Source organism: Pavona decussata, unplaced genomic scaffold (genome assembly GCF_977016875.1).
Source record: "Pavona decussata unplaced genomic scaffold, jaPavDecu1.1 SCAFFOLD_286, whole genome shotgun sequence".
In the NCBI taxonomy this organism is placed as follows: Eukaryota; Metazoa; Cnidaria; class Anthozoa; order Scleractinia; family Agariciidae; genus Pavona; species Pavona decussata.
In genome coordinates, this window is record NW_028145687.1 from 1202737 (window position 1) to 1216128 (window position 13392).

At 38.5% G+C, this 13392-nt stretch overlaps 1 protein-coding gene across 1 annotated transcript in view; it reads left to right on the top strand.

Annotated features, from left to right (window-relative positions):
• The window catches only part of LOC146455086 (uncharacterized), a 36151-nt gene that overhangs the window by 5825 nt on the left and 16934 nt on the right, over window positions 1-13392 (top strand). The window contains exons 5-21 of the mRNA XM_085094665.1: window positions 659-790; window positions 1347-1419; window positions 1982-2059; window positions 2236-2268; window positions 2401-2522; window positions 3114-3161; window positions 3264-3330; window positions 3469-3520; window positions 3635-3704; window positions 4047-4138; window positions 8621-8679; window positions 9110-9205; window positions 9637-9690; window positions 10162-10218; window positions 10690-10736; window positions 12057-12115; window positions 12251-12282. Of these exons, the coding sequence (XP_084950791.1) occupies window positions 659-790; window positions 1347-1419; window positions 1982-2059; window positions 2236-2268; window positions 2401-2522; window positions 3114-3161; window positions 3264-3330; window positions 3469-3520; window positions 3635-3704; window positions 4047-4138; window positions 8621-8679; window positions 9110-9205; window positions 9637-9690; window positions 10162-10218; window positions 10690-10736; window positions 12057-12115; window positions 12251-12282 (1171 nt within the window). The remainder of the gene's footprint in view (window positions 1-658; window positions 791-1346; window positions 1420-1981; window positions 2060-2235; window positions 2269-2400; window positions 2523-3113; window positions 3162-3263; window positions 3331-3468; window positions 3521-3634; window positions 3705-4046; window positions 4139-8620; window positions 8680-9109; window positions 9206-9636; window positions 9691-10161; window positions 10219-10689; window positions 10737-12056; window positions 12116-12250; window positions 12283-13392) is intronic.

The window sequence follows — 13392 nt, forward strand, 5'->3', positions numbered from 1 at the left end:
TTTTTTTTGGGGGGGGGTGGGCCTTGAGCCTCACCCCCATCCCCTGGAATTTTCAATCCCTTCTGTAAGTGTATGTATGGGGGGGAGGGGAGAGGCGGGTATGGATATTGTCAGAAAATACACAGTTTGTTGCATCATCATCATCATCATCATCATCATCTTTAAAAACGTGGTAAATACATCAGGCATTAACAATTTAACATAAAAGTTACAACTTATTACAAGAGACTATGTATACAGATTAATCTTCTATAATTTAAAATATTGCTAACTATTAAAGAAAAATAAACTGAATTAAAGCTTGTTTTACATGAATGCCATGTTTGAATTAATTAGCAATCCTCGGAAATTAGTCAGAAATTAGTTACTTGCCTAACAGCTAAGGGTGGGCTGTTCCAGAGGACTGCACCACTATAGCCAAAGCTATTTTTGTAATAGTTAGTACGTGGCAAGGGAATAGCAAGCTTATTATCAGAATCACGCAAATTGTAAGAAGTAATCACATCACTCCGCTGAATGAATTTTAAGGACAAGTAATTGGGTGCGAGGCCATTCAAGGACTTATAGACCATCTCAGCCTTTAGTTTTTTTGACGTTGAGCTAGTATGAACCAGCCTTAAGGAGAATTCCTGGTTGTTGTTGTTGTTTTTTTTTTCAGTGTTCATCCAGTGGTGTACATTCTAAATCTGTTCTGCATCTTGCTGTTCATCTTTGATCTGGTGGTACACATTATCTTTCTGACCTGGCCTGTGTTCTGGTCCAGAAGCGCTGAAGGAGGCTTATGGAATGGGTAAGAGTCATTGACCTTAACGGTTGACTCCTGTAATATCCTGTTAACTATTGTAACTAGGTAAAAAAATGTTGTCAGTGCAGAGGTTGCAATTACAAGTCATTGTCATCATTGGTTGAGTGAATGTGATGTCAGGGCAACTTATGATTATTGTTCCTGTTTATGGACTGCCCCCCCCCCACCCCCCTTCACATTTCTAATGATGCATCCCTAGCGTCCTGCTAATGTGTAAAAGTGTATCACTGCCAGAGTCTGTGGGGGTGGCATCACACAGAGTGGGTGTGATCACACAACTTGCACAAGTGTGGGGCTATTCAAAGGGTACACCATCCTCTCAATCACTATCATAAAGAACGAGACAATTCATACTTCCTAGCTGCCTTAGCCCATTCCTTTACTTCAAATCAACTGTCCACCCAGCCCTAGCTTGGCGAGGTTTTGCAAGTCATGTATTTCTAGTTAAGGGCAGGTATAGATTTGATGTTGACATCTTTATGTTCTGAAGACATAATGTTGTAAAATTTTAAAGTTTTGTATCTTCACCACTTCTTTCCAGGGTGGAATTTGTTCTTGTTTGCTGTTTCACTGTAGATTTTATACTGCTGATTGCATCCAGGTTTTCTGGAGTGGTAAGTAGTAATTGTGTAGGTTACATGTGTCACTGACTCAGATAAAATATCTTTCTCATTTAATCAGCAGGCTTTAAGAACATACCTTCGCATTTCCTCCATTAGTGCATTTGCCACATTTGCCACTGGTTGACATTCGAATCCTAGCAGTATGCAGGATTTTTGTCACACGAACCTTGAGTTTAATGACCTACAGTCCTAGTCAAGTTCAGTTTTGACACTTTACAACCAAGCCGAAAATGTCCCTCTTCTGCTCCCCTGCCCCCTCTCAATGTTGTTTTTTGGAATTTTTCCTGCCAATCTTGTTAACCAACATTGAGAGAGCAGGGTGGCAAGATCTGTCCCATCTAATGTGACTACGCTGTAGCTCCCATGAGTTTCCTTAATAGTTCAGTGGCAGAGCATCCAGACTCATAAACAGAAGGTCATACATGTAGGTTTGACTCCTGTTGGAAGACTTGGATTTACTGTTTGTTTGTTTTTTTCAGAATATGCCTGTGTCACTGAGATATTAAAATACTATTTCTCATCAATTTTGTTGTGTGTGTTACTCTCTCCACAGTATGTACCACAGATTTTCAGATCCCTCAGATTAGCTCTTATTTTATGCAAAGTCAAGAATATCCGACATATTTTTAACGTAAGTATCTGCAGAAGGGTTGCATGATGCAGTAAGGCGGGATGTTTAATTATTTCTTCAGTGCAATTTATTTAGGTTTTATAGAGGGTATTACAAATGATTTGCTATTAACTGCTTGAATATGGTGTGCACAAAAATTTTTATAACAATGACGGATGGACTTATTTATTTTGCAGGTATTACTGACTATAGGATTCAAATTGTCAAAGGTACCGTTTAGTAACCTAATTGTCCTTGAGGCAAACAAACAGTGTTTCTTCAAATATAAGCACTTGTGTCAACCCTGATGTATATTTCAGACAGGTAATTTCAAGTAACTTTTTCGTTTTTTCTTTTTCTAGCTATTTTTCATAATTCTAGTATTTGTTCTAATGTGCGCCTCTATTGGAGTTCACATACTTATGGATGCCTACGAATGCAATGGGCCATTAGGAAATTCATCTTCTACAACTTTACATCATGGGTAAGGACTATTTTAGGTCAATTAGGACAGAAGCCACATCCTCGGTCACAATTTGTTGTAGTGCTTCACTAGCATACCTGATTAATCACAGTCTCATCTGTATAGCACGTACTCCCTCCTCCCCCCCCACCCCCTGCAATATTGCATTCATAAGTTTTTCCTTTTTTCTCTGTCAAAATGAAAATCACCAGAGGAGAGGGAGGGGGGAGGAAAGAAGGTGACCATATCAACATTTGTGACTGAGCAATTGTGTAGTTTTTATTTCTCTATAGTTGACTTAGGTCGGGTTGGTTTGATGACATTCTAGGATAACAGTTAACAAAATTAAGCCTCAGATCTTTGTAGGTAAAGTTGGGAAGATGTTTCTGCATCGTTGAAAACCCACCTTGCATAATGGTAACTCCCAAAACCTCATGTTCGGGCTTTTTAGCAATCATTAAATGTATTTTTATTCTGGAATACAGCCAATTGGCTGCGCCCTTAGGGAAGCAGGATTCATTGGGTAAGATGCTTCCCACAGTTCAAAAAATGTATGTTGACAAATATTTATAAAAAGTATCTCATTGTCAAAAATCGTCCTTTCTCTTACAGCAAAACTGTTCCATGCTATGTTGAGGATAAAGAAAAGGTTTACAAGGGGTAGGTTTTTCAATCTCTTTTTGCTTTATTTGCATTGTTAAAAATGTTTCCCCAACTAGTCATAAGCAGTATTAGAACATTTTGATATATTTTTTCTTTCAGGGCATTCAATCACGTTGGATTTGGAATGCTAAAATTGTTTGTCCTTTTGTCTACTGAAAACTATCCGGTTAGTAAAGTATTATGCTTGTTTATTCCCTCTTCTATAAGCAAGAAGTACTGGACTGATTTCCTTATGAAGCCTTCATATATTATTCCACTTCCTGGCTATATTTTTATTCCTTTTTGTCATACTTTACCATTGCAGGAGGTTATACTTCCGGCATTAAGGGTGCATCCGGCATATTTTATTTATTTTGGTGAGTAATTCTTTTCCTGCTAAAACTTCACCTGAATGTATTCGTTCTTTGGTCTGGGAATCATTCTTCGTCAGTATGTAATCTGATTTAAAAGTTTTTCCAATTTCTTTACAGGATTATATGTATTCGTGGGAGTGTTCTTCTTGACTGCCATTCTTCTGGCCATTGTGGTAGATAGTTACTGGTGAGTTTTTTAATTGGTCACAGGGTACCTGACCTTTCTAATAAGCCCCCTGAAGCATGATTGTGTGGTAAAATTCTGGAAAAGTAAATTTAAGTTTTGCTCAAAACTCATGATTTGAAATACGTCCCTCTCTCTATAAGCACCCTCTTCTTCAGGCTTGAAATTAAATAAGCCCCTTGGGAGTTGCGGCTTATTTAATAGAATTTTTGCGTTATTTTGCATGGTCTCAAAATTTGCTACCACCTTGTAGAGCATAATAAACAAGAATGCTTTAAATAACTGCTCAATAGGCCATCAATGGCTTAATTTTTCTCACTGTTTTGAATTTATTTTAAAATTCAGGGTTTATTCTAAGAAGCATGTAAAGAAAGAGCGATCCAGGGAAAGAGCGGAGCTGGCAAAGGCTTGGAATCTTTTAGATCCTCTTGGAAAGGGTGAGTTCAGATTACACAGTAACGTCTGGGACTGTGTCATTATATAGATACTAAAAGGTGTCGGGAGTGTTACAGAGGCCAAATGGCATCACCTGAAATTCGAAGAGCTCATAGTCTCATGATGGTGACTTTATTCGTAAATACATGTAGCTGTCACATGATCCGATTGTAACTACTTCAAACAACCCCTACAGAAGTTCAATTCAATTAAGAAAGTAGACAACTGGTGGTTCAATGAAACTACTTCATATTAGTTCATAGAGACAAATTATAAACAGCTCAGAAAAATGTTAACACTGTTTGTAACAAAATGCGAAAATGCTTCTCCAACTCGCCCTTCAATCCTAAGGTTAATTAATACATGTACAGTACATGTTGTGTTCTTTTAATGTTTCGGGAGTGACTCTGTGCATGAAGTGTTCCTTCACACGAGATTACAAATCCGGGCGATGTATTTTCGTGATTCTTGATTCCCTGGTGGGAATTTTGCGAGTGTTTTTATTGTAGATATGTTAAAAGGGTTAATTACTACATTAGTTTCCGTAATGGATATCTCTGTAATGCGTGTATTCAGATAAGACCTTTAGATGTCGTGCGTGTCAAAGATCATTCATTCCTGTGTTATCCTTTGTGAAAGCAAGAGCAAGAGCAAGAGCCGGGACTGGAACTATACTGCGAAATGTAGTTGTTCCGCTACGGCTACAACATATGCCACCAACCACCGATGTCGTGTATGCGACTCGGTGGAACATCCTATGCTGCATTGTGCAAAACGCAAATTTCCCATCCCCACCGTCACGACAATTAGCTCTGTGGATTCCAGTCGAGACTGACATATCTCGCAAGTTGGTCTCGCTGACTTAGTGAGATCAACTTTGCGTTACAATTTTCAAGAACAGACTCAAGCATTAACAACAGCCTTTCACATTGAACGTTGGCACTATTATCTGAGCAATTCTCCCGATGCTGTTGTGACACAGTTTTTGCAATTTGGTTGGCCCATCAATTACACTTCGAGTCAGCTTCCGCGCTCAACAATTTATAATCACCCGTCCGCGCATCGCAATCTGCAGCTGCTTCGCAATTACGTTCAACAAGAACTTCAATATCATGCTATAATTGGCCCGTTCAAATTCAACCCTTTTAGTGTCAATTGTGTTGTATCTCCTTTACAATGTGTTCCAAAACGCGACTCCAGCATCCCACGCGTGGTCCATGATCTCAGTTTTCCACCCGGACAGTCAGTTAATGACGGCATTATGCCCGATGAATACCTCAACGAACCTTTCAAATTGCGTTTGCCCGGGATGGACAGACTTACCGAGTTTATTAATCTCAAGGGTCCTGGTTGCCTTGTTTTTAAAAAGGACCTCAAACGAGCCTACCGACAAATTCCTGTGGACCCGCACGATTATCATCTTCTCAGTTTCACAGTGGATGGTCAGTTTTATTTTCACACTGTCATGCCTTTCGGCTTACGCTCAGCTACTTTAGCCTGCCAACGAACAACGAAAGCCGTCGCGCATATTCTTAACCAAGAAGGCATTCTCGTAGACGTTTACATTGATGATCTCTACGGCGCCGAAACCGCCGAACTTGCCACTCAATCGTTTGATCGCATGACTCATTTATTTTCCGAGCTCGGATTGCAATCATCGCCTGCTAAAGATACTCCCCCCACGCACACAATGACCTGTTTAGGAATATCTGTGAACACGCTAACAATGACATTGACAGTTCCCGAGTTCCGCTTGCACGAACTCCAAAACCTTCTTTCTTCATGGTTGGATAAGACCCATTTCTCTAAGCGCGAATTGCAACAACTTCTGGGTAAACTGGCGTTCGTTACGGCTTGCGTTCATCCGGGTCGTGCCTTCAGTTGTCGTTTAATCAACGCCTTACGTGCGTGTTTTGCCAGTCCCCGACATCAGTTATTTCCTGTCAGCGATTTTATGCGTGAGGATCTTATCTGGTGGAAATTTTTTCTTCATCACTACAATGGTGTCTCAGTGATCCCGATCGCCATCATCGTGTCCGATCCAGAATTGTTCGCGTGTGATGCTTGTCTTGACACTTGTGGTGCGGTGTGTTTTGGGGAATTCTTCCATGCCACGTTTCCTCCTTTCATTGTTAGTCAACATTTGAACATTAAGGTGGGGGTAAACGTGAATTTGAATGGGATTTTTAGAGGTTTGAAGAAGAGATAAAAGAAAGAAAATGATTTTTAAAACACCAACAGACAGTCGATAACCACGCAAGAGCACCCCAGGTTGCTAGTGGACTAACTGGGTATCCGTCTATTAATTATTAACTACAAATTCTAATTTTAAAACCTCACTAAATCTTGAATATTTCTTATTTCTCTTAATTTTACCAATCCTTCAAGAAAAACTATCTCCTCCCAAATATACCCAAAATTCACCTAAAAATTCACAAAACACCCAATAACATTGGTTTCCGTTTTAAGCAGAGAGATTTTGGATTGCTTGAAGCGTGAACGAGATATTTCCATGAAACCGATTTTAATCGGCATGAAAACGGCTTTAAGGTTTACCCCCGCCTTAACCAGCTCGAACTGCTTACCATCCTCGTTTGCCTCAAACTTTGGCAGGATCGCTTGCGTGGTTCACATGTTGTGATTCTCACTGACAATCAGGTCAGCGTGTACGCATTGAACAATCAACGTTCCTCGAACATTTTCATGCAACGCTGTCTCCGTGAACTTTGGTTGTTGCTGTCCCTTAACAACATCCGTTTATCTGCGCGTCATATTAGCGGAAAGTCCAATGTCTTAGCGGACGCGTTGAGTCGTTTTCATTTGGATTCCTCATACTCAGACTACGTGCAGCATGCTGTAGCTACCTTAAACCTTACCCAAGTGTTCCCTAGTGATTCTATGTTCGCTTTTACCGTCTATTAAGTAGCTATGTCCTATTTCTTTCCACGAATTCATTTTTGATTTTTTTTCTTTTCTTTTGTTACAATTTCATTTCGCAGATCACTCCGACGCTTTGCAGCAGTACTTAGGAACTGTCCAAGTCCACGCTTTTTGCGATTCCACAAAGCGCTCGATGAGATGCTATCTGAGAGCATATTTATTGTTTTGCTCTTATTTTCATTTTTCGCCTTTTCCAGCTTCAAAATACGTCTATTTGCTCTATTTAGTTTTTTTGTCACGTTCTTTTAAGTCACATCGTTCGGTCGTTAATTATTTGAGTATTATTTCACATATTAACCGCTCGTGCGGTGCTAGTTTTGCATTTCTTCATGATTATGACGTTTACCTCGCCAAACGAGCGGTGCGTCGGATACTGGGTGATCGTGTCGCCCCAAAAGCACCGATCACTATTGAGATCCTCTTACAATTGTTTCGTCTTTTTGATTTAGGTAATCATTTGCACGTCTGCATGCGTGCTTAATTTTTGGTCGCTTTCTTTTCCTTTTTACGTATCTCTAATTTAGTACCGTATAAGTTGTCCGACATTGGCGATCCCCAGGCCTGTTTTTTAAAGGTATCTAGCGTGACTTTCATCCCCCAAGGGGCTTTATTGCGTATCACGCGCACTAAGACACTTCAGTTTCGGGAACGCGTTTTAGAAATCCCTTTGCCACTTATTCCTGGCTCGCCCCTTTGCCCTGTCACCGCACTTAGGCAATATTTAGCGAGCGTCCCGTTGTCGCCTTCTTCACCTTTATTTGTTTGTCAATCTCGGGGATCTTACAGGCCTATATTGGCTCACCAGTATAACGCTTTTATTAAGAAGTCGCTCTCAGCTATTGGGTTTAATCCTGCACAGTATTCCTCGCACAGTTTTCGTCGCGGGGGCGCTACATTTGCTTTTTGTAATCGAGCGCATGCAGCTTTTATTAAATCACAGGGCGACTGGAAGAGTGACGCGTATTTAGTTTATCTCACTCTTTCCAACGCAAATAAGTTTAAAATCCTCCATTCTATCACAACCAGACTCTCTCCCACATCGTAATTTTCGTTTCTCAATTTTTTCCCTTACCTCCATCCGTTTATTTTATTATTATTATTATTATTATTATTTTTTTCTTCGTTTCTTTCCTTATTCTCTTTCCCCTTTGGGTTTGGGGGTTTAGGGTGTTGTCTCTTCAGTAGTATCACATTTGAATAAACATCCGTTTACCCCATCTGCTGAGTCTGTTTGTGGTAGTAATTGAGTGTTTTTATTGTAGATATGTTAAAAGGGTTAATTACTACATTAGTTTCCGTAATGGATATCTCTGTAATGCGTGTATTCAGATAAGACCTTTAGATGTCGTGCGTGTCAAAGATCATTCATTCCTGTGTTATCCTTTGTGAAAGCAAGAGCAACCCACCCACCTCACCCGGGTTTAGGGTGTTGTCTCTTCAGTAGTATCACATTTGAATAAACATCCGTTTACCCCATCTGCTGAGTCTGTTTGTGGTAGTAATTAAACTTTCTAAAGCCCCAACTTTGTTTTATTTACGGTCAGGAGCCTTGAGTATTGATGATGAGAAATTCACTGAGTTGTTTCATCTTTTAAAACCAAAGGTATGGCATATGAGTATCATATCCTCATCTTAATCGTATCTGTATCGTGTGTATATGTTAATCTAAATCGTATCTGTATCGTATGTATATATTAATCTAAATCGTATCTGTATCATGTGTATCGCGTCTATATCGTATCTGTATTATATGTATATATTAATCTCTTAATAGTATTTCTATCGTACTGGTATCGTATCTAAATCGTATCTGTATCGTATCTATGTCGTATCTGTATCATATGTATATCTCTACATATCGTATTTGTATCTTGTTTATATCGTATTGCAGGTCGTACTTCTCTTTATTTTTGTTATCAGTGCATAAGTATTGAAATTTTAAGTCATCTTCTTATGGCAGTCTCTTGTCATGTTAGAAAGATCTGTTAGAAACCGTTTCTTCTTAATCCAATCCTGTTTGATTTCTTCCTCAGAACTCTGACGCAGAAAATTTAATGTTAATTGAAATGCTGGATTCTAATGAGGATGGCGAGGTAGATTCCTTTGAGTGGACAACCATGTTGAGTCAGGTAAGAATGTCTTTTCTTTATAACCTAAAGGTGCACTGTCATCAATTTTTAGTGTCTCTTTGAATAGCCAGAAAAAAGATTTGCATCAAGGAAAACGTCAAAATAATGGTAAGGTTTGGTTAACAATTACTGTACTAGTGCACAAATACTAGTTTCAATTTTCTCTGGCTACTGATGGCTAGGGTGGAAATGGATTGCAACTTGAACAAATTGGCCAATATTTTTCAAGTCCTTTCCTTGTGTCTTTGGAAAAATCACTGAAAGCTGATTATGTTTTGTTCTTCCTTCGAGGGCTTGTTATTGGTCCTCTACTGAAGAACGAAAACAAAGCAAGATCACCGTGACAATGCCTATTTAGGCTTAATTTGACAATTGTTTTCAAGATTTGATGGTTTGTTTGTTTGTTTGTTTGTTTGTTTTTATTATCGTAGGTCTTGAGTCTCGAATTTGAGGATGATGACGAGCTCTTGCTTTTAGATCAAACAGTAGGTCACTTTAGACTTATGCCCCATTCACACCAAGGCTTAAACACGTTGAAAAGCTGTTTAGTTAAACACAGTTTAAAACTGTTTCCTTCATTAAAGCTGCTTTCGGATTTTTGTTGACTACAAATTTAGCACAACTGAAAGCTTAAGTTAAAGTTTACTTGAATTCTATGTCAAAGCCAATGGTTGAGCTTTCTGTTACCAATTTTCATTTTGTTAAACCTGGTTTAATTAAACATGTTTTGTTGGTGTGGATGGGGCTTTAGTCCTACTTTTTAAGTTACTTTGTTTCTGCCTCCATTTAATGTTTTACAAGGAGTTTTACGATGTTAAACCTAAAATCAAAAATCAGTTGAACTAGTAAGGCTGCTAAATCTTGCAAATTCAACAATTTGTGGATGACTCCTGATCTTTGGGATTACCCAGCAAAACCAGCTTACTGGTTGTTAAAACACTGTCTTTAATTTTCAGCTAGGCCTTTCAAAATGGATGATCAGGGTCAGAGAGAGAGCTAAGTCTCTCACAGAAGTAAGTAACTTTACGTCATTTGCTGTGGAGCTGTCTTGGAAGTGGTTCATAGAATTATTTAAAAAAAAGTGTTGTTTGGGTAATGGTGAATTTACTGAGTTGCGACGGTCAGATAAAGGTCAGGGAAAAAGAGATTTTTTCAAAGTGAGGGAAAAGTCAGGGAATTTTTCCCAAATCAAGGAAATTCTAAATTCTAGCTCAGAGTCAGTGAAAAGTTAGGGAATTTTTTTGATCTAGCCACAAGGTTTACTAAAGGGTTTCCTTGTTGGTGAAGGTAATGTTGTTACACAAAATCTTTAGTAAGGAATTGATTTCTGTCACTTCATCGCTGGCTTTATTGCCAAAGGATTTGCCTTTGGTGGTCAGTTAAAATTGTTTTGTGATCAGTGAATATTCGGGTTAAAGTCAGGTATCTTTTTATCTTGATGAATAGCAATGCTGATTTATGTTATGACTTTGTTTCATTTGCAGTCTGATTTCTTCTCGCATTTTATCTTAGTCCTCATCATAATACACTGGTATGTTATGTCCAACCTTGTTGTCCATTTATCATTACAAAGGTAGTCCAAGGTGTCGGGGATTGGGGCATCTGCAATGTTGATTAGGGAAATTTATGACAATTGGAACCACATTAAAGGGGCACTGTCACCTGTTTTTAGTGTCACCGTGAATAGGCAAAAAACGTATTTGTTTCAATGAAATTGTTAAAATAATGGTCGAATTTTGTTAACAATAACCTTACTAGTGCACAGAAACCATTATTAACTATACTTAGCTACGGATGGCGAGGATGGAAGTGGATTGCAACTTGAAAAAGTTGGCCAACTTTTTCAAGTTCTTCGTGTGTATTTTAGGGAAGTCGCTAAAAACTGATTATAGTTTGTTCTTCTTTGGAGAAAAACCTTAATATTTTCTTCCCAGTGTTGTAAGAGCAATTTCATGTTACAAACCAGGTTCTTTGTACAATAGAGTAAATAAGCAGTTTTGTCCAAAATACAGTAAAATCGCCACGACAGTGCCCCTTTTTAAACATCAAGAAAGAGTAATGTAGGATTTGATGTAATATGTCAAACATGAGGAAGCGTGTTTCATCCGATTTCCAAACACCAAGAAGTGGATTGTAACACGCTGCAATGTGACCTCTTTTAATCAATTTCTAGGCATAATTTAAAGATAGCGTTAGGCCAGTTTATAGAGAACTAAAGCTGGAAAGAATGCAAATTAATTAAAAGTTGTCACAGATTTGTTCGTTGAATCATGCTGTAATTAATGTTCTCAATAATAATAATGATGATGATGATGATTATGATGATAATAATGATAATAGCAGTTTGCAGATTTCCTTCCAGGCCTGGAAAAGTCATGCGGAAATTAGAAATAAAATGTTTGTCCCATGAACCAAGTTTAATGGCCTTAGCTCCCACAAGTCTCCTGTAGCTCAGTGATAGAGCATCCGAACTAGTAATCAAAAGGTCTTAGGTTCGACTCCTGATAGGAGCACTCGGATTTCTTTTTTCCGAGTATGCCTGTGTCACTTTCTGGAATAATACATCATTCTCAGAAATAAAATTGTTTGGGTCATGGAAAAGTCATGGAATTTCAGATTTGTCCCAAACTTGTTTTTACCTGATGGCTGTAAGGCAAAAAAATTTAGGAAACTTTAAGTCAAGCATCAATACTTTCAGCCAGTGTGATGTAACATTTGTCAATTTTGAGGTCATGGAATTGGTCTAAAATTCTTGGAAAAGTTAAGAAATTTTCTTTCCCAGTTTTTGTGTGAATTCTGGTTAGTTTCATGTGTTTATTAGTAACTTTTATTTTCTAATAACGTTACACAGCATTCTTTATGCCTTCAAGTGGAGAGGTCAAGGACAAACAGTTCAGTTAACTGTACAAGGTTGGTCTGTAATTTGGTAACTGTTTCTTTTCATTGCTACAGTTGGAATTTAACTTGTTGATTATCTAAAATATATTGCTTGACTCTGAGTTTGCCCTATTTTATTCTCGTGTATTTTTTTTTTCATTCTTTCAGTAATTAGCAGTGGTATCGTGACAATATTCTTGGTAAGTTTATTTGACATAATTTGACAATTTCCAAATTTGGTGAAAATCTATAACTGATAACAGATTTTCAATTAAAAAAATCCCGTAAATCTGCTACATGGCAGCCAACAAAGTCTACTCTTAGAGTGCTTTTCATTTCTCAAAACTGTCCGGGCAGGTCGATCATTTCACAAACGGAAGGCACCAATTTGAACAACAGTTTATGTAATGTTTAAAACACGAGCAGCAGTGCTTTATCTGGGGATTTAAAACCACGAGGCGCAGCTGGTTGGTTTTAGACCTGATAAAATACGTGCTGAGAGTTTTTTGAACGGCTTCCAAAACATTCCTGGAAAAGCGTGTGTCGATATTGTTCATAGCAATGATGGTTTTGTGAACGTTGGAAATTAGCATATGAGAAAAACACCGCATACTAATAAGGAGGTTTTATCGGGTTTTAAAACCACTGCACGTGATGTTTTATCAACCATTTGATAGGTCAATGGGCTTATGAATTATTAATAAGGTTTTGAAATGTCACTTATCAGAATTCCTTCAAACTGGCGCACACTACTCTCAGAATACGCCATTTTGAAGAATTTGACGAATCAGTCCTTCAAATTCGTACACTCCATTTACAGACCGACCGGTCTGGCTGGCCAGGTCTGACAAATGGAAATTGCTTTGAGCTCCAGTTTATGTAGGATGAAACAACTAGGAGTATTACCATTCCCTTCCTGGATAACATGAAATTACATTGTAGGTTTACCTCAAGCATCTCGCTAAGTCTCAGTAGCGGCCAGCTGGTGACTATTTATACATCTTTGTAAGAGAGAGTAATGTAGACTTAAATGCCTTGTCTAAGGAACCAAAAAAACAAATAAGAATGAATGACCCATGCGCTAGTTACATTGTACGAGTTTTGTTATTCTCCCATCCTCGTTCCCAGAGCCTACGATCTTCTGGTCAGCGGTTGGATCGTAGGTCCTGGTTACAGCCGTTACCGGATGTCGTACATCCTACATCCAGTAGCGCACGCTCAGTGTGATAAATTACCATTGCGCTTGCTCAGTATTATTGCACAGTACTGCTCAGTATTAGGAAGTAAAGACAAATGCGCAGAAGCGTAAC